At 47.1% G+C, this 26,760-nt stretch overlaps 13 protein-coding genes across 13 annotated transcripts; 4 read left to right on the top strand and 9 right to left on the bottom strand.

The window, feature by feature from the left end:
• Nucleotides 1-3: 3 nt before the first annotated feature.
• On the bottom strand, nt 4-594 carry BJ212DRAFT_1295736 (uncharacterized protein; the record flags this gene model as incomplete). The annotated part of the gene is made up of 1 exon (XM_041332348.1): nt 4-594. One exon carries the CDS (start codon nt 592-594, stop codon nt 4-6), a length of 591 nt encoding a protein of 196 aa, XP_041198320.1.
• A 553-nt stretch (nt 595-1,147) lies between these two features.
• Nucleotides 1,148-1,444, bottom strand: BJ212DRAFT_1321387 (uncharacterized protein). The gene has a single exon (XM_041334405.1). The coding sequence runs from the start codon at nt 1,431-1,433 to the stop codon at nt 1,215-1,217; it is 219 nt and encodes a 72-aa protein (XP_041198319.1). The 5' UTR covers nt 1,434-1,444; the 3' UTR covers nt 1,148-1,214.
• Nucleotides 1,445-2,111: 667 nt separating this feature from the next.
• On the top strand, nt 2,112-3,061 carry BJ212DRAFT_1295734 (uncharacterized protein; the record flags this gene model as incomplete). The annotated part of the gene is made up of 6 exons (XM_041332347.1): nt 2,112-2,128; nt 2,165-2,196; nt 2,517-2,528; nt 2,600-2,626; nt 2,750-2,960; nt 2,986-3,061. The coding sequence occupies 6 exons, from the start codon at nt 2,112-2,114 to the stop codon at nt 3,059-3,061; spliced, it is 375 nt and encodes a 124-aa protein (XP_041198318.1).
• A 316-nt stretch (nt 3,062-3,377) lies between these two features.
• Nucleotides 3,378-4,682, bottom strand: BJ212DRAFT_1523790 (uncharacterized protein; the record flags this gene model as incomplete). Its single annotated transcript, XM_041341716.1, has 6 exons — nt 3,378-4,038; nt 4,090-4,164; nt 4,214-4,288; nt 4,338-4,412; nt 4,436-4,534; nt 4,586-4,682. The coding sequence occupies 6 exons, from the start codon at nt 4,680-4,682 to the stop codon at nt 3,824-3,826; spliced, it is 636 nt and encodes a 211-aa protein (XP_041198317.1). The 3' UTR covers nt 3,378-3,823.
• A 3,445-nt stretch (nt 4,683-8,127) lies between these two features.
• On the bottom strand, nt 8,128-8,704 carry BJ212DRAFT_1295732 (uncharacterized protein; the record flags this gene model as incomplete). Its single annotated transcript, XM_041332346.1, has 4 exons — nt 8,128-8,306; nt 8,358-8,435; nt 8,485-8,556; nt 8,608-8,704. The coding sequence occupies 4 exons, from the start codon at nt 8,702-8,704 to the stop codon at nt 8,128-8,130; spliced, it is 426 nt and encodes a 141-aa protein (XP_041198316.1).
• Nucleotides 8,705-10,629: 1,925 nt separating this feature from the next.
• On the bottom strand, nt 10,630-11,150 carry BJ212DRAFT_537871 (uncharacterized protein). Its single transcript, XM_041343436.1, has 3 exons — nt 11,133-11,150; nt 10,811-11,065; nt 10,630-10,760 (listed from the first exon to the last, which is right to left on the bottom strand). Exons 2-3 carry the CDS (start codon nt 10,991-10,993, stop codon nt 10,716-10,718), a joined length of 228 nt encoding a protein of 75 aa, XP_041198315.1. The 5' UTR covers nt 10,994-11,065; nt 11,133-11,150; the 3' UTR covers nt 10,630-10,715.
• Nucleotides 11,121-12,567, bottom strand: BJ212DRAFT_1475903 (uncharacterized protein; the record flags this gene model as incomplete). The annotated part of the gene is made up of 2 exons (XM_041339298.1): nt 11,121-12,094; nt 12,141-12,567. 2 exons carry the CDS (start codon nt 12,565-12,567, stop codon nt 11,121-11,123), a joined length of 1,401 nt encoding a protein of 466 aa, XP_041198314.1.
• Nucleotides 12,568-13,718: 1,151 nt separating this feature from the next.
• BJ212DRAFT_1321356 (uncharacterized protein) lies at nt 13,719-14,827 on the bottom strand (the record flags this gene model as incomplete). The annotated part of the gene is made up of 6 exons (XM_041334404.1): nt 14,642-14,827; nt 14,532-14,588; nt 14,403-14,477; nt 14,265-14,351; nt 14,123-14,215; nt 13,719-14,069 (listed from the first exon to the last, which is right to left on the bottom strand). Coding segments are annotated over exons 1-6 (610 nt in total), but the record flags the coding sequence as incomplete, so codon positions are not given.
• Nucleotides 14,828-16,255: 1,428 nt separating this feature from the next.
• BJ212DRAFT_1260262 (cytochrome P450) lies at nt 16,256-18,352 on the bottom strand (the record flags this gene model as incomplete). The annotated part of the gene is made up of 12 exons (XM_041330100.1): nt 16,256-16,392; nt 16,449-16,462; nt 16,514-16,636; nt 16,740-16,815; nt 16,874-17,063; nt 17,122-17,135; nt 17,191-17,296; nt 17,348-17,460; nt 17,519-17,670; nt 17,735-17,923; nt 17,971-18,100; nt 18,157-18,352. 12 exons carry the CDS (start codon nt 18,350-18,352, stop codon nt 16,256-16,258), a joined length of 1,440 nt encoding a protein of 479 aa, XP_041198312.1.
• A 1,305-nt stretch (nt 18,353-19,657) lies between these two features.
• BJ212DRAFT_1295728 (uncharacterized protein) lies at nt 19,658-20,617 on the top strand (the record flags this gene model as incomplete). The annotated part of the gene is made up of 1 exon (XM_041332345.1): nt 19,658-20,617. The coding sequence occupies one exon, from the start codon at nt 19,658-19,660 to the stop codon at nt 20,615-20,617; it is 960 nt and encodes a 319-aa protein (XP_041198311.1).
• Nucleotides 20,618-22,183: 1,566 nt separating this feature from the next.
• Nucleotides 22,184-22,949, bottom strand: BJ212DRAFT_1295727 (uncharacterized protein; the record flags this gene model as incomplete). The annotated part of the gene is made up of 5 exons (XM_041332344.1): nt 22,184-22,292; nt 22,366-22,431; nt 22,502-22,563; nt 22,784-22,845; nt 22,868-22,949. 5 exons carry the CDS (start codon nt 22,947-22,949, stop codon nt 22,184-22,186), a joined length of 381 nt encoding a protein of 126 aa, XP_041198310.1.
• A 1,959-nt stretch (nt 22,950-24,908) lies between these two features.
• On the top strand, nt 24,909-25,433 carry BJ212DRAFT_1475900 (uncharacterized protein; the record flags this gene model as incomplete). Its single annotated transcript, XM_041339297.1, has 1 exon — nt 24,909-25,433. The coding sequence occupies one exon, from the start codon at nt 24,909-24,911 to the stop codon at nt 25,431-25,433; it is 525 nt and encodes a 174-aa protein (XP_041198309.1).
• Nucleotides 25,434-25,729: 296 nt separating this feature from the next.
• On the top strand, nt 25,730-26,608 carry BJ212DRAFT_1261619 (uncharacterized protein; the record flags this gene model as incomplete). The annotated part of the gene is made up of 1 exon (XM_041330191.1): nt 25,730-26,608. One exon carries the CDS (start codon nt 25,730-25,732, stop codon nt 26,606-26,608), a length of 879 nt encoding a protein of 292 aa, XP_041198308.1.
• Between the last annotated feature and the right edge of the window lie 152 nt (nt 26,609-26,760).

The following is a 26,760-nucleotide window of genomic DNA, read 5'->3' as shown; positions in this document are numbered from 1 at the left end:
GTCTCATTCCTCAACACTCCGATCTTTTCCCCGCCACCCTCCGACGCAAATTGAGAATACTCTCTTCCTCATTCTCAACCTCAACATAGGACTTTTTTGCAACCGCGCCATGGCTTCTACCTCGAGAGCCTCGTCTTGGGCGAGGATTGAGTCAATGTATGTGAGGTCGGATGGGTGCATTGACAAGTCGATACTGCCTTGGGGGCTTGTAGGGGATGATTGATCACGTCCACAGTGACTCTCCTCTGAATAGGACGACAGACAGCTTTGAAGAGGCTCATCTGTGGTCATCTTCAACCTTACGAGGGCCGCCAGCCTCTGCGCATCCGATTGAGGGGTCAGAGGCGCCGTGTCTCCATCCACTACGAGCTCCTCGCTGTGTTGCATTGATGGCTCGTCAGTGGTGGCATAGTCCAGCTCACTGGACACGGCAGAGCTGGAGTCGTCCATTGCTGACGGTGTTATAGCCACTAGACTATCAGAACGCTGGTGAGAGCGTTTCCTGAGTACGAGGGTTACGAGAGTGTCGACATGAGGAGTGTCTTGGTGGTCTGCGGAGCTTTCGAGAAGAGTGTTGTCTAGTGCACATTGCATGATGTAATCGATGGGAATATGGGGAGTGGAGGACTGGATATTTCGTCTCTACGCGGTCAGCTATTTCTTTTACTTTACTTGGGCTTTACCTTGATCTTTATATACGGTATCAATTATGCGGTGGGTACACGGTAGTGGATGTGCGTTTGTCCACTGTCCACACCCTATTTTGGTGTGAATTGTTTGGTGTTGAACCTATTGTCAGACAAAGCAGAACTACTTTAGTGGCAAGTCTATCACAAGCACATGTGATGATTCTGATACCGTGACACTGCGTGCTGTTCACTTCCGTTGAGTATCACAGAGGTATGTACCACTGGCCGGCCGTCATATATTAGTGTTGCTCAGTGTGATTCGAGACTTCGATCAGTTGGGTGGCAATTGGTGGCCTGGGCCGCCGCTAGTGTTGTGGGCAGAACTACTTGAGGTTAGTTTTGCCGGCAGAACTGGCAGAATAATCGGTTCTGTCGAGTGGCATAACTCTGGTGGTGAAACTTTTCTATCTACAACATCAATGACAATCCTACCGAAGACATCAACGACGCCTCGTCCCATCCATCATCCTCACCATCATGATTCATGACATCAACCTTATCTATAGCAGCTTGGGGTATTATCCCTTAGTCAACACGCTCCAATTCGGCAAAATCAAATACCTTTCCTCCAAGGACCTCCACATTGTCAATACTCACAAATTCTTCCTGATTCTCCTGTGCTTCGAGAGCAACAAATGCTTCGGCAATTTCATCAACTGATATGGTCTCGGGACCTGCAATGAGGTCGTCTACATCTTGTGGTTCTGCCGCAAGTGGAAGCATGGCGAAGTTCGGGAGTAGCATCCTTGCAGTAGCGGATGATATGGCTAGGCAGGTTATTGTTGCGACCTTGGATTTTGGCACCGGGGAATTGTCGAGGTGACCACAGTGCTTGCATTTCCAGAGGTAGCGGCCAGAACTGTTGGCAACTTTGTTGAGATGGTCGGAGTTATTGTTGATTAGGGATGGCACTGGGCGGCCACCAGCATGGACCATATTCTAGGACGGAGGATCAGCCGAGAGTATCTGCAACTCTGTTTTCACATTTGTTAAGTTATGGACTAGTTCTCTGCCAACCCTGGGTTCTGCCATCTGCCAGGCACAACCAGTTCTGCCCACAACACTACCGCCGCCGCCGACTTGTGACCTAGTCCTTTAACATTAGAACGGTCACTGGTCACCAGCCGTGTTCGCAGTAACCAAAAGTTCTCAAATCAGACATTGCCTGATTTGGGTTGCTGCTTGCCCTTCTCTAACTCGACTCGGAGCCTGAGGATGCTCTCATACACCTGATCAGCAAGCGCTCAGCATGCCTGTGGATGGTCTTCTATGCATAAGTAGAGTCAGGCAGACCAAACCTCAGAAGTAGTTTGTTTCTGATTATGTGGCATGCCAAGTCGCTAACACATAGTCCTTGCGTCACAGGATCATTTGGCTCCGCCGTCTATTACAACTTGAATGAACTGCTCGAAATTACGTTCAATGTCTAATGTTCAATTGTGAGTCTGATGTCATGCTTTTGAGTTGGCGCTTAGTATGACACAGACTAGGACCAAGTTGTCTACTAGTAAGTATTTTCATGCCAGATAATTAATTAGCGTCGGGATTTAGCCATTAGAAACAGTATGATACGGGACAACCTGGAACAACTGGAGTCTCGGGTTTTGTTCCATAAAACATCGTGCTTTCAATCCAGCCAGGTATGGATCATACTAAAGTCTTGCCAAACCGAAAAACCTTCTTAGTCCTCTTTCCAGCCTCTCTCCATTCTTATCGTCGCAGGTACCAAAGTCGCTCCTTTTGAATTCCCACTCCTTAAGATGCAATATTCCTCCTGACTTACCGTCTTTTTGGTGACGTTTGGTGGGCTCGCACTCACCCTCGCAGCTCTATTAAAAAGTAAGCAGGGGTTTGGTTCTGTGTCGGCCAACGCGTTATTGTGGTGACGAATTTTTACTTCGTATGAGCAGATGACCATCATGCCAATTCTGCGTTCGGTACGTTGTATCAATTGTCTTGCTAATATTATTACCGTTCACGAGTCTGTTGCTCTGAAATGATAGCTCATGGCCTCAAAGGTAGAGTATTTTGTACTTGTCAATTTATTCTTGACTGCATAGCGATTACAGCGAACCATATGGCAAAGAGAAATGAGTCCGATCACGGGTGCGCTGGCGGCACTCTGGTGAATATCAGTGCTGGTGGGTGCTATTCGCCTCTGGAAGTTATATATCAGGCTCGTTTCTCAGTCATAGAAAACCCTTCCAACAATGTCACCATTAATATTCTCAGCCAGGGTGCCAACAAGAAAATAGTTAAATCTTTCCATAGGTAAGGTATACACAACATATATCAGTAACATGTTCATGGCATTGTGTTTAGAGATTCTATGCTTGTCCACTGTTCCTGCTGTACGGCGCGACTACCTTTGAGTTTCTTGCCCGGTCTTCTACCAGCTGTTTGCATGGCCCTTTACTTGTAGTCTTTTCGTAAGATCCTTGATTAGTATGTAAATATACTATTGGGGTCATCCATTTAGTCGCACAACGAACGCGCTAGCGTTCGATAGCAACGCCACATCACCAAAAGAAATCAAATGAGACAACAGTGTCAAATTGGGCACCTTCGCACAGAACATTCCCGTGACAATAACATTACATCCAACCCTTCACACAAGAGTCATACGGAACTATCACACATTCTGAGTCCACTGTTATTGTACAACCTCATTCCAACCTTTCCATTTCAGGAGGAAATTTTTCACTCGCGCACTACATACATAAGTTGGTCGTAGGGCGGAACGTACCGCTCGTGACGACAACTAATGATACGAATGCATAATGCATGACCATTGCAAGAGTGATTACTGGCTAACTAGTAACAGATGCTGGAAGACACCGAAAGACGTTTACTTTTGATAGGTATACTACGAAGCAGATGCAAATGTCTGGGACCAGAGGACGAAATAATGTGCAGAGATTTACTTGGTAAGAACATTGATATCAGCATCGTTAAGCACATTCTCAACATCTGTGGGCTCGAGTTAAAGATAGCCAAAAAAAATCATGTGAATAGTACTTGCAGGCATCAACGTCAACCAGAGTGTCGCGCTTGGTGAGAACATTGATATCGGCATCGTTAAGCACATTCTCGACATCTGTGTGGACTTGAGTTAAAGACAGTCAAAGATCATGTTAATGGTACTTGCAGGCGTCAACGTCGACCAAACTGCCCCGCTTGGTGAGAACATTGATATCAGCATCGTTAAGCACATTCTCGACATCTGTTTGGGTTTGAGTTAAAGACAGCAAAAAACCACGTGAATAGTACTCGCAGGCATCGACGTCGACCAAACTGCCCCGTTTGGTGAGAACATTGATATCAAGATCGTTGAGATCATCCTCAACATCTGTGTGGGTTTGGGTGAGAAACAGTCAAAAATCGCGTGGAAGGTACCTACAGGCATCGACGTCGACCAAACCGCCCCGCTTGGTAAGAACATTGACATCAAGATTGTTGAGAACATCCTCAACATCTGTGGGCTTGGGTCAAAGATAGTCAAAAATCGTGTGGAAGGTACCTACAGGCATCGACGTCGACCAAACCGCCCCGTCTAGTAAGAACATTGACATCAAGATTGTTGAGAACATCCTCAACATCTGTGGGCTTGGGTCAAAGACAGTCAAAAATCGTGTGGAAGGTACCTACAGGCATCAACGTCGACCAAGCTGCCTCGCTTGGTCAGAACATTAACCTTAAGGTTATTCAAATCGTTCTGGACGTCTGCAAAATACTCAGTGACGAACTGTAAGCTGAAGGAAGTGCCATACCAGCGACGACTTTAACCTTAGCATTATCCCGGTTGAGGACGTTGACAGTTGGGTTGCTCAAGTCGTTCTCCACATCTATGCATGTGGGTTAGTCCATATTTCTATATCACAAAGTTAGACACGCACAGGCAAGGACTTCAGCCGGTTTGGTGCGGGCCGCAAGAGGGGCAGCGAAAGCAGTGCTGCAGAGAACAGCGAGGGATGCCAAAAGAGTGAGTTGCATAGTGGATAGGGAGAAGGTAGATAGTTGGAGTTGAGGGTAAAGAACGAATGAGCTATAGAAATCAATGTGACTCTTTTTATACCTAGCCCATCAAGAATGTGTAAATTGTTATCTGCGGTCCGAATAGAACATGGTTCATGGCGACCACGGTTCATAGTTTGTGACGTTTTGTCACCCGAAAATAATCGAAAGAACCTGTTTTTTGAACTAGAAGCGCCTATCAACGGTGCTAACGGTTATGTACATACCACAAGGTAACAATTCGCGTAATTTTCGCTGTGATTGCCATTGATTGTAGTCCTCATGTGGTTCCCTTAGCCTCAGCGTGTGGCAGAGCCGCAAGTACGAGTCCGAGCCAAGGTTTTTTGTAACTTTGTGGCATTTGTTGAACGAGGGCATTCAGCGTAACTTGCGCCCTCCGATTTGCTGATACCATGCCCATTAATCACTGTGGAAACGATACTTTAGTTCCACCTTGATCCGAGGGTATTTAGGTGTATCATCCGATGTGGTACAGACGTAAGACGTAGTATTCCAGAGTCCAGACCCAAGGCCAAGCTCGATGTGGAAGCGTCGGAGTTGCGGAAACCACGTAAACGGATGCAAATCAAACCTCTGTTTTTGGTCATGTCCTAACTCGACCCAATGCAGACTGGAGTTTTCACCTTTCTCTCCGCGTCAGCACTCATAACCCAATGATATCTACCCTCTGGAAAGACAACATCTTCACAACCTGACTTATATGGGGTGAGTTCCATTTTTCCGCCAAGTCCCTTTGGCCAGAACCATCATGTAACCTCGTAACAGCTCATCACGTCACTTACCCGTCCCAGCTTTAGCTAACTGGTCACACATTTCTTAGCGGCCGTGAGCTCTCTGGCATAAGTTACGGTCCCAACTTCTTCGATGGGTTCTTTGGCCTTGATGACCAACCGAGCTGCATGCCAGTGCGCTGTTGACGAGTGGCACCTGTTCGAGAGAAAGGCACTTTGAAGCCTGAAGCTATCAAGGCTGCAATTTAGATCGTCGTTTTATTCATGGGTATGTAGAACTAACTAGTAGCGCTGCTCTTTTGATCGAAATCGGTCATTTATAGCGCATATAGTCACACTACCGGGTCGAACTGCTGTCGAGTGCGAGTACGTATTTTCCATTATCTGTGTTTCTCCCTTCTGTTGAGCCTAAAAGTAGTCTCTGGACGACAAGGTTAAATCTGATGTCTGCTTGGCAGGTGGGCTGAGCTTACTGTAATTCGATCTGATATGCCGACAGGTGTATACTGGCACAGAATTTATCATTCCTTGTTAACCACGCTGGCAGATCGACAAATAGTGGCAACAAGCGAGGCGCTGGTTTTAGCAGGGCACGGTAAGGTTCATTTGACTATCTTGACATATTCCTCCCGCACTTTCAGCTGTATTCGCTACTGCACCGCTGGGGCGGTATTGAAAACCTCGACGAGCTGCGAACCTTGGCGCTGGAAGGAGGAAAGGGAGGAAAGTAATTAAGATGGGCCATGCCATGAGGAGCGCGAATCCCTAGAAGCACCATGGAATACGCGTTGTCTATCTCTAGCTTTATCAGACTCCCGTTTGCCTGATAATCGGATGCAAATCAGAACTAGCTCACTCTAGTATTCAGATCAAAAGCAGATCCCCATAACTAGTATCCAGATGTGATTCCGATATTGGGTTAGGTGGTGGGGCAGCCATCCCACCCTAGTACATGCCGCTTAACCCACCTGGGGATCATCGAGGGTCGAACGGTCACCTTGCTCTACTCTAGGCACTGAGGATTCCCACATTCGCAATTATCTGGTTAATGGTGCATTTATCGTCAGTATTTCTACTTCAGCCCTATGGGGATAAAAACTCGTTTCCACAGTGAATACAATTAGTAACGGTGTGAAGGTACTGGTGCCACTTGAATGTTCCTTTTGTGTAGAGCCGAAGAATAAGTCCCAACTGGACCTAACGAGACGAAGTTTGAAGTGAGTTTGCTTCCGCACGCGAGTGTATACTATACCGGAGTTTTGCGATCTGTATGAACACCGTAATCTGATGAAGTTCTTAGATAAAGAAGTTGCACAGGGCCGCAGGACAAGAATCAGTTTTCCGAATATAATTGATCACTGAGAAGAAACATCTAAAGCGAAGGTGAATCAGTGAAGTGGGGTAACCTCAGTGGGCAACTGGATCTCGCAAATATTGTTCGACAGTGCGATGGTAGTACGGCACCATTGTGCCACATGTTGAAGACCTAAAAGCGGATACTCCAAATGGCCAAGATGCATGATATCGAGTGCGGGGCCTGTCACGTACAGCTGTTGGATCATCCCTTTGTCGACCCTAGTACGTATAAGCACCATCAGGGGGCTAATGACACGTTTCCTACCCGATTAAAAACCACCCCTGAAGGTGAAATCGAAGAGTTCCGATGAGAAAACATGGATGTGTCAGATTTCGAGGGTAAAGCTAATGCAAGGTAGGTGTAATTGCGACGGAGTAGTGAACAGCGTTCAAGTCATAATAATCCGACATGTCCAATCACGAAGCAGTTCGCGATCATATGATAAGCCCTGCTTACACCGGACTGGACCTCTTAAGCGTGTCGCTAGCTACACCTCTCGATTCTTTCACAGAAACTACTACTCTCTCTCCCTGCTCTGGACCTTGCCACTCCAGTCTTTCGAGGACGTGGTCCGCGCCTCCGGCGACCATCTTGAGATCAAATTTTGAACCAATCTACATGTACTTTTTTGTGCTGTCTGTAAGGATAGGAAGAACTCTAAACAGGGTGTTGTCTTGAAAGCTGGAGAGTATCCATCCATGCCATGCGCATCAGGGTCCCACCACTGCTGCTGTGATAGAATCGAGCGATGCGAGGGACAATATTTTAGCTGCGGTTCGGAGGATACTAAAGGCAAAAGACATGCGGCGCGGACGATCTGGACTGAATTGTTAAGCTCTTTGCACGGGTAACATGATTATTGTAATACGCCACATGCACAATGGCCAGTTAGAAGAGACCTTGCACTCCTATGAACATGTTGGTTTCAGGACGTATATTGCACACTTGCGCTTCCCCTAGCACAATGAATGAATAGTAGTTGACTAGTGACATGAAGCCGTAAGGTTGACGGTAGACAACACCGAAAGTTTACTTCGTGAGGGGTATACTATAAAGCAGACGGACATAACCAGGACCAGAGGACGAAATAATGTGGTGCACAGGAAGTTTACTTAGTAAGTACGTTGACATCAAGATTGTTGAGAACATCCTCGACGTCTGTGGAGTTGTGTTAAAGATAGCCAAAAATCAGATGAGTGGTACTTGCAGGCTGTAACGTCGACCAGGCCATCGTCCCTCCTGGTAAGAACGTTGACGTCAAGGTTGTTGAGAACATCCTCGACATCTGTGGTATTGTATTAAAGATAGCCAAAAATCAAGTGAACGGTACTTGCAGGCTGTAACATCGATTGTTGAGAACGTCCTCAACAACTGTGGGATTGTTAAAGACAGCCAAGAAATCAGGCGAATGGTACTTGCCCGCTGTAACGTCGACAAGGCCACCCCGCTTGGTAAGAACATTGACTGTAAGATCATCCAAATCGTCTTGGACATCTGAAGAAGAAAAAATCAGCGCCAGACCACGAGCTGACCGAAATGCCATACCAGCGATCACATTGACCAAGGAACCATCTCGCTTTGTGAGAACATTGACATCTGCGTCTTCCAAGACGTCCTCCACGTCTATACAGGCGAGTTAGGTCATATTTCTACAAGGAAGTTATGCACATACAGGCAGTGACATCAACAAGACTGCCCCGCGTGAGGACGTTGACAGTTGCATCATTCAAGACATCCTGCACATCTATACAGGGGAGTCAGGTTATATTTCTACATCACAAGGTTGAATACGCACCGACAATGACGTCAGCTATATCTCCACGGGCCTGGAGAGGGGCAGCGAAAGCAGCGCTGCAGAGAACAGCGAGGGATGCCAAGAGAGTCAACTGCATAGTAGATAGGAGGAAGGTAGGTAGGTAGGTAGTTGGAGTTGAGGGTAAAGAGCGAATAAGAAGTAGGGGACAATGTGACTGTTTTTATACCTAGGCATCAAGAATGTGTTGATTATTATCTGCGGACCGAATAAAATATCATGGCGACCGCGGTTTATGATTTGGGAATTTTTGCGACCCGGAAATAATCGAAAGAAACTGTTTTTCGAACTAGAAGCATCAAGGGTAGTACGTTATGTACATTCCGCAAGGTACGATTCGCGTAATTTTACCGTGATCGCCATTGTTCACCGTGTCGTACGTATGCAAGGAGTCAGATGACGGTCTGGACCTTGCACTTACGATGTACGCCATAGACTTTTGCTAGAGACTGAACGCATCCTACGGTCTGTTTCTGCACTTGTTTCAATCAGCGTTGACACGCACCTGTAAACATCGTGGATCATCCATCCTGGGATTGGAGTGCCGCCATCAATCAAACATATCAGCTCCCCGAGGCATTCGCCGATTCAGTCGCAATATGCCGTCATTCAGATCTGCAGATCACATGTGGACAAGAATGTTATGCACACCTCTTGCTTTGGCTCGATGTGACAGCCCATCAGTACTGGCTAAATACGGCATACCGCCTAAAGCCGCATATGACATATGTCACTTCGATAATTGTCCAAGCTGGAACAGCCGGAGCTCGGTCTAATACTCGGTCGAGCGTCCATCTCCATTCTACTGATAAACAGACGCCAAAAGTGTCAAGCCTGACGCCCCCCTGGAGTCCAGCCTTCGGCTAGATTTACTGCCAGTGGTAGACCCTTCAAAATGCCGTATCATCGCATTCATATCAGCAATCCCTGGATGCACCAGATGACCGTAAATTTCGGATTCAATGACGCGTACGGTCTGGTACGGGTGTGGGAATGACTTTAATAGATCATGGAGCGGGTCATGAGGAGTAATGCAATGCACGACAGAAACGTTGGTCATGAAACCTTATGGATAGCGACGGAACACCATACGGCACGCACCGAACGACGGACACTTACGTCTGAGTCGTCAAGACAGAAGCCCGCGGCAGACAAAGACGCTACTAGTAGCGTCGTCAAGTAGCGTGACCTCTGCACTCACTGCACGGGTAGATTAAGTTAGACAAGTTTAACATGCGAGCCCGTCAGTGATCTTCATTGCCGCAATTGGAAATTCACATACAGGAGCCTCAGGGAATTGAGGCCGTGGAAGATGGAAATGTATCTTTAGCCAGCAAAATCCGGTGATATACAAAATGTTGCATTTTTCTTGATGAAGATGCTTGGCATATCATTTTCTAAGCGAAGATAGAGCGGGTTAGTACACGATCGCTGTCAGATCTCCACCTACCGAACAGCCCACCATGGTCCAGGCCGCCGGATTTATCGAAGGATTTATTCTAAATGGACGGATGGAAGCCCATCATGTCGCTGATTGCGGGGACTCGTCTACCTACATCTATCGCCGACTCCCATGGTAGGGGAGAATATACAGGGTGACCGGGTTCGCAACACTTCACAACACACACGCGTCTCCAATATTCAATCCACTCGAAGAACCCGCATCGTTGGGTCGTGTGGAAGTACTTTGAAGCGAGATCGGCCGTTTATTATGTACCACTGCACCTGAAAATAGCCACATCTGGACAGTTGCAATGGCGAAAAGAAGCACTGCTGTGCCACTATAGGAAACCTGCGCACGAAATGATAAGCCAATCAGTGATAGGCTGGGAAAACGCTCAACGTACCTTAGGTATTGCACCGCACTGAGATCCGTCGGCCTAGCCTTCACAGATACCGGAAACGGGGGGCGTAGCATACTCTGTAGAAGTGGAATGGACTATTTATATGACTTTGTGAGCTAGACCGAACAAAATGTCGAGTTCTTTGTTAACAAAAGGTTCAGAACATGTTTATCAGGCAACATTCATACGAATATGTCAGACGAATCAATGATACAGTTTTCGGCAGTGCTGATGCACTGACGGGCATCAGAACTCTTTATTGGAAGGAATAAATGTCTTCCTTCTGCTCAACTAGGGGAGACACATCAGAACTAGCGCAGACAAAATCAAATGACACGCACCTTATCGGTGAATTGTGAGTTACAGCCGAACAAATTGTTAATCAGAACATGAACCAACGGACGGGCCGAACACACCGATATTATTTCACAGCTTGAGGTGCAAAAACATTTAGTCAAAGGTAAAAAGATGGTAGCCAAGATCTCGGAGCGGAGCACAAAAATTACCATCCAAGCATGAGGCATTGAAATAAGCGTTGTAATATACTCTCCAAATACTGTAGCTGCGAATAAACTTCAGGCTGCCTGGCTTACTATCTAGGGAATAAGCATATATGTTAGTTGATCATTTAGGAACGGTCCAGCTGCTGACTCACCTCCGCACATTGTTTTGAACGTCTCCCCATCTCAAGTCCTGAACGCCTTCACCCTCACATCCGACACGCCGTGGTCCCATGATGACACTGTCGTCGAGACGCTCCAGTCGTAAAATTTCACGGCGGATGTAAGAGACGAGTGTGACCATCAGCTCTGGATACCCGATATATCTGGAGTAAGTAACAATTAGCAAGGAATAATATGAACGAGATAATGGATGCTTTATAGCGCAAGTGCCACGGGTGGGCACACTAGAGACAGCATTGTCGCACGCGCGTTGAGGAAAGGCCAGAAGGGAATAATACACATACCGGTCATTTTCCGAAGGTGCAAAGTCATGCACACCACTGTTGTCGTCCTTCAACTCTTCCTTATCTACGTCCACCTTTCTCACATCCTCGACAAGTCCACCAACTAGGTTAACCGCTCTCCGATAACCGCTGCCGGTACCCTCTTGGCTCAGCCCAATCCCACTTGCACCCCGTGCACCTAATAAATTCCTCCAAACTGCCGCAGCCATCTCAGCATCTCCCCTTACGAGGCCAAGGTCCAAACTCATTCCCATCCCAGCCCATTGCTCTTTTAGAATTTTCATCTGCCTAATGATCAACTTTTCTGGTGCACGAGAGCGATTCTGAAGTTTTACGGCCTCTTGGTAGGCTTTGGTTGAAGGAAAGGTACTTTTGGGCGCAAGGGGAGTAGGCGTGGTATAAAAGGAGCTATGCGGATAGTGTGAACCATCCTCAGCAGTACTAGATAAATGTGGCGATGAAGGACGAGGAGGTAAGACACCTGGTTGGAGAACAGCGCGCAAGCGTTCCTCGACGTCTTGAAAGAAGTGGTCAATGAGCCCTTGCACATGTTGTGTCCCGTGTGGTGCAGGGAGAGCACGGAGTCGGACAGTAAGCAGCCAGACATGCAGGTTCGTGATTGTAAACCAGGACTGGAAAGTTGGCGGAAGAGAGCATTCTTACGTAGAAATTAATTAAGAGCTACATGAAGTCGCTGTGCATACCTTCTCTCCAAAATACAGGCGTTTCGTCAGCACGCGTGGCACATAGGGTGTTGTACAAGACCAGCGCACGTCGATTAGCGAACTGTTGCGGCGAGCCATAGCCAAGAACGCGTGCTACAGAGAGGAATATTGAGAAAAGGAGTGGAGATGCCTTGACTCTCGTGGTCAACCATGATTGCTCCCGCTGTGGTGCAGGCTCAAAAGATGGAGGGGGAGGCGTTGATGTCGGTGTCGGTTTCAGTTTCGGAGCAGCTGCTGCCGAGCGCGTCACTGAAGATGAAATTACGCGCACATTTCTATGCACTTTTAAAGGAAAATCTCCCCTGACTTTGCCATACGCCCTGGTTTGGTGGGCTGAACGAACAACTTGACGCACGAGAAGTTGTTGTGAAGACATGGAGACCTTCCGAGCAAACTCGAGCTCCATGACAAAATGTTGGCTTATGTAAGCGACGGTCCTTTCACCATGCGTCTCCCCGACTTCCCCGACCAACGGTAGTGGAATCACAGCAACAAAGGGAAGTCAAACATGTCGTTCAGCCCCCAAAAAACAAGTGATAGGTCCGTCCACTAGAATGGTGACGCCGTGGTTTACCCTTTGTATAGGACTATAACACTCATCGGCCTTGTCATGGGTCTAGATCATGATCGCCGAACAAGATTCTTCTGACGTCCCACGTAAACCTTCTTGTGCCGGTACATCGTTGTCTGATGGTAATGATGTTCACATGCATGCGACAGTGAGTGGGCGGGAGCCGATTCTGAAGATGACAATAACATCACTTTTAATCAGATCAATTTAAAAGAAGGAAGATCACATTACAGCAAGCCTTATCAATAAACAACATAAATTCGCCCACAACACCACGATGAGTCGCATCACATTCAATTCCCCCGCGAGCCCAAAATACATAACACACTCGTACACGGGTAATGCCCATCAACCCTTGTTCCTTGTTCATACAAAGGCCGTGCGGCGGCATGAGGTTGGACCGATCACCGACGGATCTCTCAAACCAACTCGGGAAAGACTTCGACGCGTCTGGCTGCCTGCCCTGCAAACATCCTTCACATGATCTTGTTCAAATACAACCCTGTAAACTTATTATCATCCATCACGACGCATTCGACCACGACTGATGGAGCTCCACTGTTAACTAATGACACGCTGACGTGTTGATTCTGATTATTCTGATGGAACGAGTGATTCGTAACTTCGATTACGTCTGATCATCGTACACGGGATCAAGTACCATCGCATCAAGATGGCGCGTGCTCTGCGGAAAAACATACAAGCAAGCACACGAGTTAACGGACTGATTTGCTAGGGCGAGTTTGTTGAAAAATTTGTACTGGAGAACGTTTCATCACACCACGGAGATTGCGAGAATTCATTACGCGGCTATGGAATACGTGATCTAACGAGTGACAGTAGTTAACGAAGGGCGAGAGATGTCCGCGACGTCGGGTATGAGGGTTGAGTCATTCAGGCGACAGACCTTCGGATTGAAATCATTGGCGACAACTGAATTTGACTTATGAGGTGTTCAATTTACGGCCGTGACATTACTTACCGGCAGCGATAGTAGCTTAATCAGCGCGCTTAGCAGCTTTCTGAGCATTTAGCTCGTCAAGAACCAGTTCAGTAAGATCGCTGACGCCAGGGGTTTCGCCTGAGCGCTTCGACGCCCGGCTATTGAGAGCGTTTAGAAGGGCTACGATGTAAAGTCAAAATCTGGCGGTAACAGAGATAGGCACGTATCATACCGTTGGCAACTTGAGACACGGTATAATCACCACGCTTGGTCAGGACATTAACATCGAGGTTGTTGAGAACGTCATCTACTACCGCGGTGACATCGACAAGTCCACGTTTGTCAGCCGCTGAGCGAGACGTCTTGGATTTCGATTGCGCTGCGCTAGTGACGACTGCAACGCAACTATTAGGTCGGGAATACAAAGCGTACACAAAAACAACGTACGCGATTCAAGTTGAGCAAGTGTGAAATCACTGCGCTTGGACTTTCCAGGGCTGAGAACGTTGACGTCAAGGTTGTTCAACACATCAGTGACCTCTGAAAATTATTTAACATTTAAAGCGATAACCGAGAAGGAAATTCCTACCAATAGTAAGTCCGAGAATATCACAGCCGCCGCGCTTAGATGGAGACAAGACATTAATCGTGGCATTGTTAAGCACATTGGAAATAACTGTTCAGTTCCGGTCAGGATGCAGAGCTCGACTTGAGGCGAATGACTTACTAATGTCGACGTCAGCAAGGCTGCATCCGCTGTCTCGTCCGGAGAGTTCAAGTCTTCTGGCGACCTCCTCGAAGGCTAAAAAGACATTCTGGTCAACATCAGTAGATCATCAAAATATTTTATACATACCAGCGGGACCACGAGTCAGTACATTGACTTTAGCATCGTCGCCAACGTTTTCAACAACTACAATAACAACATAATTAAGAGGCAAAACGCATCATTGAGACGGGACTTACCAGCAACAACGTTAGCGAGTTGCTCAGGAAGGGGGGCAGCAAACGCGGGAACGATAGCAGCAAAGGCAGCAAAAAGTGCGAGGGATTTGGACAGCATAGTAGCAGTGGGGGGCGATTGAAGGAAGTGAGGAGAACGTGCGCGAAGGAGATGGAGAACAAAAAGCTAAGAGTGCTTAGCGGGATAGTCTTCCATTGTTAGAGCGCCTGCATTTTATAGTGCAAGACGGACCCGCCAAGATTTGCTCTCAGGAATAAGGTCCCGAGTTATTAATATGCCTGAGTTTGTACATGCTGTGAACAAGAAGCAAGGGAAAAACTAAAAGGAGTTCTAGCATCGAGTATAGTCATGCCGTGTCCCTCCACCAATCAGATTCCTTGTTCAAACGTAATTTCTACGTAAACCCAAGGGTCAGAATTTGCTTGATCGGCTTTTTCAACAAAAATCTAGACTTAGCATATACAAATTCCATAACATGTGAGACCGCTTGTGATGTTTTTCTCTCGAGGACTTTGTGCTCTTCGTGAGGTGATCCTTGTTTCAATCAAGGACATAGACCATGTTCCGCCATCGTGTCGGGACTTTAAGGCCTAGGCCTGAATGACGGGCAACGACTTGACTTGAGATTTTCCATGATCGCCGGGTCAAGCAGAGTAATCTCCGGACCCCTCGGTTGCATAACGTATCCGCCCTAAGCGCGGCGAGCACTGCGCACGGTACCTGTGAGCTAAGGTTATGCATGAGTATGCTGCAAAGCGCGACTGGACATTCATAAAGGGATGGCGCCTTCATGATGGATGACTTGGAGACAACTAGCGTCTTAGTAATGCTAGCGACTCGGATTGGTCAAATTGAGTGCGAGTACTGCACTGGATCTCGAGGTGCCTGCCGCAGTACGCGTACGTAGTTATCCCCGTTTCCTTGACGCCTAAATGATAATGAACTGTCGCAGATTTAACGCGGCTTTATTGACACCAACTTGACCTAAAACTTTCGACGTTCAAATCAGTGATATGTCAACATGCACCAATGTGCCTACGCGTGCACATATAATCTACCTGCTCCTGAATTAATTCAAGCTGTGTTGTGTCGATATATCACAGCGGAGTCAATTTTCTCCTTGTAAGCTGATCTATTACTCAGTCGCTCAGTTACTTTTAGTAAATATGTCCAGAGTAAATGACAAAACGTACGTGCCAACTAAGCTGAATGCAGTGTGAGATGATCATCAGTTAATTGAAATAAGATTCATGTGACCGCACCTGAGCATCGCAACAGTTTACCCTTAGTCGTTCCTTCGGCATCAGGGGTGTGGCAATAACGATGGTGCCACGGGGTTCACGAGATTTCGGCAATAGAGCATAAAAGTAATTCCCATTGTCAATATCAGATCACAAAACCTCCGGCCTCAGCGCTTAGCTCACACTGCACGGCGCCATACATACCAAGAATATTTGTACACCCTATGTACAGCGCAAACAACGTCTACTTCAAATTCATCATCGCTCGAAGATACCCTTCTCTGGCTGAATTCACGGTTTCGAACGAGTACTGGAAAGGCTCCGGGCGACTTCGGACTGAAAGTTAGTTGTATCTCACGCGTACGTCGAGGCCACTTACATCACCATGCCGGTGGAGATTTCCGGCTTTACCTCGATCTTGTCTCCGTTGGAGTCTCTGGCATGATCGATGCGTAAGACGGCAAGTACGGCAGCCGCTGCAGTCCACAGACTGTTCTCTACAAACCAACGACCTGCCAAGGGCATAAGCATGCCGTCCCCAACATTGATGAATCATCAGTTATCCTACCAGGACAAACGCGCCTGCACAAGTCGATGAACAACTGAAAATGATACTAATTGTGAGGTATTCACCTGCCATGACCAAAGGCAAAATGGTGGACGAAGTTGTCCTTCAGCTTCCCATCAGCTGTGAGATGACGAGTGGGATCGAAGCGCGATGCATCAGGAAATATGTCCTCGTCCCGAGACAGTGCCCTGAATCATGCTAAGCTCAAGCATTTAGATGCACTGCATCGTACATACCATTGATTAACCATTACCACCGTACCTAATTGAACTATAGATAAGGCGATGCAACCCCAACTCATATGACGAACCTTTGGGTATGAAGTACCCGCCGTAAATATCATCATTTGTTGTTGCATGCGCCATTCCTGTGCAAAGAGTTAGCTATGCAATTGCGTAAACACCAAGGCACATCACTGAACCGACCTAGGGGTATGGGAGGATACCATCTGAGAACCTCACGGAGAACGGCATCGAGGTAGGGCAACGATGGTCTATCATCAATGGATGGCATTTTATCGTGCATCACGACTTGATTGATTTCTGCACGAGCCCTGGCTTGGACGTCTGGATAGAGCATCATAGCCATCAAGAATACATGCAATGTAGATGTAGACTGCGGGACATTAAGGTAAGGGAAGAAATGATAAGGATTTCTTAAATTAATGGCTCACCGTGTCTATGCCCCCTAAACGCCATATCCGTGTCAAATAATGAATCCTGTGTTTTTATAAAACAATTACCTATGTATCCCATCAACGCAACAGCTTTCATCGTGTCTTCGTCAGCACCGTCGTCGGCTTGACTGAGGAAGTCAGCGACTAATGATTGTGAAGCGGTACCATTTGCCTACAGGCAAGCAGATCATGTAAATCGTCCATCGACAGTGCGCAAACGTACCATCTGTGCCTTCACCTCGTTAAAGGGCTCGTTTAAAAGCTGTTGACATAATTCTCTACTGCGTCCCATCAGGGCATAGGCTCCACGAAAGCACCAAACTGGTAGCTTTTTGACTGCAACCGACATGCCAAATGTTCAAATCGACGTCGTCGATAGCATTGGCGTACTCACGGAAAGGAAAGGCTGTGAACATGGCAGCCCTTTCGGGAGAAAGAAGATGTCTGGCAATATCCAAAAGTTCTTGCGTACGGGCAAGGAATGGGTCTTGAGTTCCGCGAGCAGAGTGTCCATATGTCACGGCCATGATTAGCGATGCCGTGTATCTGGAACAATTGTGTGATTGTCAGTTGGATCAGATGTTACAATGTTACTGAATTAGGGACGTACGCTTGAATGGGTTTCTGCAAGTCACCGGTGGCCTTCAAGAGATCGAACACTAGTTCATTCGCGTGGCGAGAGTACATCCCGTGGTATGATAAAGAGGCTTCGGCCCTGAGAACTTGATGGAAGATCTTGCGATGTTGTCGCAAAGTCTCACCATACGGAAGGAGTACAGTATTGAAACCCAGTCCAGCTCTGTCTCGTCAGCTAATTCAGAATAGGCTGAATGAGAGCAGACATACATTTCATTGGTGGGAATGACGGGGCGATCCGAGTAAATTCCAGAACGTTTGTCCAACAACTCCCGCGCGATCGACTCAGAGTTTATGATGATCATATCAATCCCAAGGATGCGAGAGTGGATAATTTTGCCTATGAAAAAGGATGGAATTAAATCTAAGTGCTTGAAGAGACCTTGATCCACCTACCATATATCTTCCCCCACGCAGTATATGTGAGCCAGGGTCGTTTGGTGTCTAATTGCAGTGCGTTACCCAGAAATGGTAAACGACGAGGGCCAGGCGGCAGAGGCAAAGGGTAGACGCGTCCGCGACTCAAGCGCAAAGCGGCAACCAGCAAAATAATACACGACGTCGCTCCAGCGAGAATATGAGCGGAGAGCATGGGGAGTGAATTATTGTTGAAACTGAAACGTTCGTCCGCCTTATAGAGGGGTCTTTGGTGTCCAAAAATGGTAACTCGAAGATCCACTTACACGAATAGGGAGATCAATTCTGAAACTCGCACTAGACGGTATTTGTCGAGTACTGATGTGCTTATCCATTCAACACCCATTACTGGAAACCGATAAGCGCTTATGCGCTCAAAATTGTGGCGACAGGCTTTGAGTTACTCACCTGTGAGACCACACTAGTACGAGTGGGTTACCAATCACAAAATTTGCCTCGTTGTTTCAGTCATGAACCATTGGGCTTGTCGCCTCTCTAATACGTCGAGAAATGAATCTCCTTGCTAAGCCATAATTTTATAATTAGCAATCATAATCGAAGTTGAACCTTGAACATGCAATGCCACCACATCGAATACCTTCAAATTAGGGCATCGATCTGAGACATCTGCGACGCCACAGTAACGAACGATTGGATTGTCGTAAAGTCTTTGAGGATACCAGTTTGTCTGAACCCTCTGACGCCGTTATCAAATAATCGTACATAACGAAATACGGCACTGATCAAAGCTCCCCAGAATAAGTTTCGTCGTTGTCCAAAGATCTCGAACGGTGTCGGTGCATGGTAGGGTATGTCCGGTCACTGAAGGTATACCCACCAAAAGGGTAGTGTCACAAGGGGTATAGTTGAGTTAGCGAGGAACATTCAAGAAGTTGGATCATATGCGCCGGTGAGCAGAGATTGGCCTGCTAGAGCGACGCAGCAATAGAAGCGAATCAGGTCCTACAATCATGTAAATATCTCAACATCTGCCAGACGAGACCGACGTGGGTGATCGCATGGGTCCATGCGGTTCTGTTGCAGGGGACCTGCATAGATGATCAGACTCACTACTATCGTGAGCAGATGATCAGTATCATATTCTCACATTCACCCGTATTGCTTACCAATCGTATCAGCTACGAAGGATTCAACCCTTTTCGCACAACCTATCGCCATTCAAGACAACACGCGTCTCATGCCACTAAAGACCAATGAGAGACCACAGTGCTGTGGACCACCTGTCAAAACCGGCAATTAAAGCGAGATGAACAAAGACACATGCCACTAGGTTCGCATACCGACCCATTATAGGCACTGTGGATGGTCAAATGCACCAAAGCCGTCCACAGTGCTCGGGATATAAGATGCGCCTCGCAATGTCTATGGCGGTCACCACAAATCGTTCACTCCGCTTTGCGAGTTTCTTCCTTGACTCCAGTCTTGCAATATTATGGAAAACACGTCCATCCAAACAGTCATGACGCGCTCCGGTAGCGCTGCATCGATGAACATCGCCGACGCTCTGGCACCCTCCGCCACAAACAGACTCAACCCCGCCGAGCGAAAGGCTTTTGGTAAATCAGATCACAAGGCTGCCAAGATCCTTGGTATTACACTCACACGCAATCACGTGGACCAGGATGGGAGACTCGCTCGAGTCCCACCTGCAGACCAAGAGGATCCCCAAGTTGGATATACCCTGGCAGAGATGATGGCTCTCATAGGTGCAAAGCGTGCACGTAGCCGCAATTCAAGTGCTGTGACCGTCTTTAGGCCACGTAAGGGCCTGGGGCTTGCTTTAGGTATGGGGATGGACTTGGTAGAGAAGCACAGGAAGCGCAGAGTGATTGGGGGGTATACGCAACGCGTGGTCTTGGGCTTGTGCTCAAACGAGCCACCCGTCAAGGAATTCGAAGAACTGTCGACTACCGTCAACGACGACGGTGCATGCTCGTTCTTGGAGCCCGGTGAGATTGAAGAGACCGAAACACCTCTTGCAGACAGATATATAGCGGGAAATCATGAAGAAGAGGAGGAAGATCGACTTCACGGTTCGAGAGGCTTTGTTTGGGATGTTGAAGATCCGTTTGCCACACCTCCCAATGCTGTCCTTCAGCAATATGCCGAAGCAATGCGGCTTGGTGAAACGATTGGACCCTTGGATGTTCCGCCGGTGGCGTCCCTCTGCCACACAACTAATTTTGAGTCGTTACCCGAAGGAGAAATTCGGGCACTTCGACTCTATGCCGACGACTCGTTCGACGACTTGTTTCGTCCGGCGGAACGAGCTTACCTGGATTTTTTGATTGCACGAGACGAAGCTGAGGAGCAGCCAATGGAAAGGAGAAGGCAAAGAAGGGCGGCAGTGCGGTCGAGGAGCAAAATGCTGGATATATTGGGAGTGGAGGCACGACAAGCTGTTGATGGGCAATGTTAGCCTTGTATAATATGCCTATAATATTCAATCATTGCCTGGAGCTTAGAAGAAGACGATGCTCAGTAGGCTTGTCGCTTAGTTAAGACCAGTCGGGAGTCGGAACTTGGACACCTCGCCCGGCCGTTCGTCCGTCCATCCACTGGCAGCCCAGTCAGTGAGAGCCATAAGTCATGAATATGTTGATAGTATCAAATATCATCTCGTCGGCCAGCGTTATTAGTACAGCGGTCAAGCTTGCACACGCGCTTTCAACATTCATAAATGTACTTTCACCATAGACGAAAAAATATAATAACAAGTTGTCACTCGACAAGCTGCATACATACATATTCTGCAGCTCAGATACAGTTGTGACAACAACTTGAGCTAACTCGGGTACTGCGGACCAGAGGGGCACAGTTAGGATGGGAAACGACTCGAACCAAACATCTCCGGGTCCGGCATCGCAGTGGGCCCATACATTGACGAAATTTCCATGCCCCAGTTGGTTAAAGTTCGCCACACAAATGGTAGCTTGTGTAAGTAATATGGATCTGGGGAAAGTTTTTGTGACAAGAAACGCGCTAGGACCTGCGAGAATTCTAGTTTCTTTGGAAGCTTCCGACCTACTACTCGGCAGGGAGTCACGTGACTTAATAATATTATGTTTCGCTTCGACAATCTCCAGCAGTGACATGTTCTATCGTACCCAACTCGGACGCCAAACGAACCTGGTAAGTTGACTTGCGCACCAACACATCCAACTTATACTCATTATCATATCAACACCGCCCATAGAGCACCGCGTCTTAACAGTTTCTTTTCTTTGTAACAGTATGTGAATACAGAAGTTCTCTCTCTCAGAGTCTCTCCAGGCAGCGAACGTCCCCACACCGTAAGTAAGTGACATACTTACTTGTAATCTAGGTGTAAAATATTGGACTCTCCATTTTGCTACATTTTGTTACTGATCAGAACATCGTCCCAGACTTCGATGTCGGCAGCCATCAGTAAGTACCGCTCATGTCCGAATGGAAGCTATCTTTCTTTGGGACCCGGGCAACTATAGCGTCATTTACGAAATAAAAATTAGCATATAAGTGACCTACTCCGCACTTGCGATTTTAACGTTCCCTCACCCCTCAGATCTCCTGCAGAATTATCGTCTAAGAGCAGAATGCGCACTTCAGCTCTCCTTACACTCTTTTTCAGTTTCTTCTTCATTATTGAGATGGCGTTTTGCATCCCTTTATCAATACCAGCTTGGAGTTATGCTCCTGATACCCGTGGTGAGTTTTTTTTTTTTTTTCAAAACATATCTTGATTTATGACTGACACGTTCATTTTTTCACTTACGATCCCGAAGAGATTCTCGGTTCACATAACGAGCGCATTATAGACCCTGTGACTGGCCCTATCGGAATGTTCCTCAGGAAGTTAGGCAGGCCAGCCTTGCGTGAAATGCAATTGGAAATCGACGACTATTGTTCCAAATTTCCGTGTCCCGTGCCAAGTGAGTGTAAAAAGTCTTGCGACTTGTACATGGCTCATAAGCAATACCCAGGAGAGACATCCGAAATTTAATATTTATACCAGACAGTAAGAGTTAACCTTGCGGCTCTGCAAGACTTCCAATTGTATACCCTTCGGATTGTTGTACCTCTGGCAGGCATACCATGTCGCAGTCCATTGTCGTCTTTATATTTCAAATTATTTGCAAGTATATAACTTATCATGTATGTAACTCTGTAGAAGTTTACTTCACTTACCTTGCATACATCGAAGTCACTCGTGGTATAGCACAGCAGACCGTTACAGTTTCTTGCGCAGAAATTCTTTACTGTACGGCTTATATTATATTATACTTATCTGATGATACCGGCCATTGGACGGCCTTACATTTACCTTGATGGAAACGAGTATTTGATTGTCTTCTTACTACCTACCAGCTTGAGTCCTGCACCGTGCTATGAAAAATGCGGTGGTAAGAGCTGTTGTACGCATACAAACTGATCAAACATGCAATGCATTGTAAAAAACGACAGCTAATACTGCATGCAACTATATTTACTTAACAAACCCATGATAGCAGCCGACAAGCTACTAGGCTAAGCACACCAGTGGAAATCTGGCATTTTACCACTCGTCGGATGAAACGAGCGCCTTTTACCGACTCAATACACTTACGTTAGCGTTGTTAAGAAGGTTATCGACGTCTGAATGAGATACTATTGAATACTGGCCACCAACTTGAATAAATACGGTACTGACCAATGTCAATGCTAACCAAGCCGTCATCATCGCGCTTTTGGCTGAGGAGATTGACAGTATCTCCTATGAAAGGCTTAGCCATGAGGGACGTCAAAATAAGTAAATGCTTACAAGCGTCAACGTCGACTCTAACAATCAAGTTATCACGTTGATCCAAAGCATTCACGGTAGCGTTCCTAAGGTATTGTCGATTACTGGACCACATCATCAGTTGGAGAATGGGGAGTTCGACACTCGGTGAACTCACATACACTCGCATCACGCTTTGTGGGTGAGGCAGTAGCATGAGTAAAAATGCTGAGGGCACAAGCGAGTATAGTGATGGAATGGAACATCATGGCAATAGTGGCAGCCGCAAACAACACACTAGGTCAAACCCGAAAATTAATGAATGCTCGATCCTCATACACGAGCTATCTTTTATACCTAGAAGCAGGCATTGGCGAGTGAGAGGCAACCGAAGATCAGAAGAGATGCATGGACAGTCACTAGTGCTCGAACGATCACCGACGTGATTCACATGAAGAATCTCCGAAGTCAAACAATGTAAAAAGTTGCCTATGATAGAACTCTCGGATAGACGTACACTCGCCGAAGTGCCCAAAGTGCCCTGGAGCTGAAAACAGGGCTCCAGCAAGAAGACATGATATTGCAGCGAGTACAAGCATCCCATGCAGTGATAAAACTGTCAGGTCAATGTCAAAAAGCATCCCACCGCGTCAACGGACTCACCCAAATGCATCGATTTTTGCTTGATGTCAGATTGTTTTTAATCAAATACGAATAACCCTAACATCGATGCAGTTATACTCGGTGGTCGATAACTTCCTCCGATGTGGCATTCACATGTAAGCCGCAAAATTCTGGGGAAATGACGGCGCCAAGTTTACTTTTGGTAGAACCTAACCACCAAACCCATGAATGAATCTGACGATGAAATGTCCTGGACTGGCTCTTCATGGCAGTAGTGTATTGCGCTCTTAAGTGTTGCGTGTCTTCTGAGAATATGTGAGCATAAGGCGAGGTACGAGCAACGTTGCACAAGCAGATGAAATTTTAGGTGGCGTTCTCGCACACAATAAGAGTCCAGAGATCCAAAGACGCAAGGAGGAGTACTGGTAGTAAGAAATCAGCAATGGCAGCTGTTCGACCATCCTCGATCAAACAGTTAGGTGGGAGTCAAATTGTGCCATATAGCTGCTAATGCCGCGACTCACTGCAACGTTCCCCTGCTCAAATAAGGGTGTTTTAATCCATTTGATATCATCGTGTTTCAGGTCAACGCCTTGGAGAGCTGCAGCAGTTTTATCCTGATGTTGGATCCAGACGCAACCCCTGAATCTAGAAGAAAGGCCAGTAGACGCTAGAAAATCCATGAAATCTTAGGGGCTACTTCACTGACTCAGAGTATACCTGTACTTCTTTATCTGCAGGGCAAGCATCGGAACCGCTATTAGTCTAGAACGGGTGTGGAATGCGACGGTCGACTCGTATTCAGTCTCGAGGCCTTGATCTAATGGACTTCAGAACGAGAATTGCGTAGTGTGTGGGACGTTCGCTGGTTGCCCGCTGAGGCTTTCTCTCCATGCACGTGTGGTTCCCGTCCTGCAGGTGGTAATGCAGTCGATAACTTGAATCGTGCCAAGCCTTTAGTGCATAAAGAGAATAAAGAGACATAGGGCAACCCCTGCCAATTTCTTCCGGGCACTTATGTAAACGAACCTCTTTTCCCAAAATTTCGTGAACAGCAAGTTTTTGTGCAATGCATTATGGTCGGGTGGTTTGAGCTCTGAACTTCAGGGCATGGTAATGCCAATGAGATGTGACTGTCCTCATCCCTCTTCTATAAAATTCTTCATAGCTCGATAGAAGTTCATGACTATCATCGCGGATATACATAGAAAACATCAAGGGTGAAGCCCCTTGGACCTGAACCAAGTGGCACTCCGACTAGGACCCCGGAACCCACGCGCCCAACGCGCGTCAATAAAGCGTCCAACACACCGCAAAACCCTTTTTACTACTATACATACATATAATAATGGCACCGGCACCCGCCCCAGCGGGCAATAGAGGAAACGGATCGCGAAACCTAAGAGATATGATGGCACCAAGCACCACCAATAACACCTCCGAGACCTCCCGACCTCCAACCCCAGCACCAGCAACAGCGATACCAACACAAAGCAGACGCACGCCACCCAAATTGACAACTCCGGAGATCATAGCTCTGAACAACGAAGTTATCAATGCGACGACAGGCAAAGCTTACTTGGAACGTATCGCCCTCGCTATCAGTGGGAAACCATACACAATAGATGCTATATCCGAAATACTCCTACACACAACTCAGCTAACCGGCATATCCCTCCCAGCACAAACAGCAATTCGTGCAGTGGCTTTCGTTCTGAAGGAAGTCGTAACAGATGAAACCACTGAAATCATAGCAAGACATGTCACAGCCGCGATATCTCCCCACATAGCTAAGCTACAAGATACTGAAGAAAAACTAACGAAATTATCCACAGATATAAACGCAACATCGGCCTCCCAAACCTGCAACTAGAGAAAATCCAAACGACAGTAGACACCCTCTCAAAGCAAGCAACTGAATCCGCAAACTCCAAACCATCATATGCAGCTGCAGTCATGACAAGCCAAGGCCAACAACCGGAAACAGAGACTCAAGCCCATTAACTGCAACTCATTGCGCGTGAAGCAATCAAGGAAAGGCAAATCATGATAGGTTTCACATCTAACAGCCCACTTGCAGCAGGCAACTCATCCCACGCACAACTCGTTGAACACGTCAAAACAGCCCTCAAGAACCTAGCCACAAACGACGAATCACCGAAACTGGACATGCGAGCGGTCACACAATTCAAGCAAGGTAGTATGATAATTGAAATGACAACTAAAGAAGCAGCAACTTTCATCCACAGCAACCCTGGAACCAAAGACGAACTAGTGCGCAACCTCGACCCAGATGCGACATTCAAAGAACGCTCCTACCCACTGATTGTCCCATTCACACCAGTCAGCTACAACCCAACTGATGTTGAAAGCACACGGCAGCTGGAGAGCGAAAATGGATGGAACAACGGAACGATCCTATCAACACGCTGGGTTAAACCGGCAGAGAAACGGTCAAGTTCTCAAAAAGTCGCGCACCTAATGATCACTTTCACAGAACCTCAAACTGCAAACCTAGCAATACGCGATGGCATCACAATAGATCACCTTCTCCTGTGGCCAAAGAAGAACAGACACGAGCCACTTCGCTGCGCGAAATGCCAACACTTTGGTCATATAGCTAGGGAATGCATAGCCCACGGAGACACCTGCGCAAATTGTGGAAACAACCATCGAACATCAGACTGCCTGACCAAAGACAAGTTTTTCTGCACAGCCTGCAACACAGACGACCACGCTAGTTGGAGCTGCGACTGCCCTTCCTTTATTCAAAAATGCGAAGATACTGACAAAAGATACCCAGATAACACGCTACCATACTTTCCTACAGATGAAGAATGGACCCATGCGACAACTCCGTCCAAGCCACCACCATACAAGAAAATGCCGCCAACAACCTTCCCGAATAATGAACTACACCAACAACGACTCGACGACTATTCAACAAGGAACGAAGGCAATCGAGATAACAGTGACAGAGCGCCAACCAGAAGAGCAGCACCAACCAGAGGCACCAGACTACCATCAAGAGGATTCGCACCCAGCTGAACGACCACACGCCAAAGATCCGAATCCCCCACATCCCAACTCAATCCGTCAGACGTAATACAGTTCAGTCAACGAGACTACGACGCATGGAAATGATGAACACACCGAACAACTTGACGACTCGACTACGAATCTGGCAGCAAAACCTCAAC

The sequence above is a fragment of the Suillus subaureus genome (genome assembly GCF_016647635.1).
Source record: "Suillus subaureus strain MN1 chromosome Unknown BJ212scaffold_3, whole genome shotgun sequence".
Taxonomy (NCBI): Eukaryota; Fungi; Basidiomycota; class Agaricomycetes; order Boletales; family Suillaceae; genus Suillus; species Suillus subaureus.
Note: the sequence above shows the minus strand (reverse complement) of the source record. Positions and strands in the feature narration are given on the sequence as shown.

What these genes read in the sequence shown, in the direction of transcription:
- BJ212DRAFT_1321387 (XM_041334405.1), bottom strand. Translation starts at nt 1,433, where the DNA reads ATGCTACTCCCGAACTTCGCCATGCTTCCACTTGCGGCAGAACCACAA.
- BJ212DRAFT_537871 (XM_041343436.1), bottom strand. Translation starts at nt 10,993, where the DNA reads ATGCCTCATGCTTGGATGGTAATTTTTGTGCTCCGCTCCGAGATCTTG. An exon ending in ACTCACAATTCACCGATAAG is followed by an intron (nt 10,761 to 10,810) that starts GTGCGTGTCATT and finishes TGTCTCCCCTAG; the next exon opens with TTGAGCAGAAGGAAGACATT.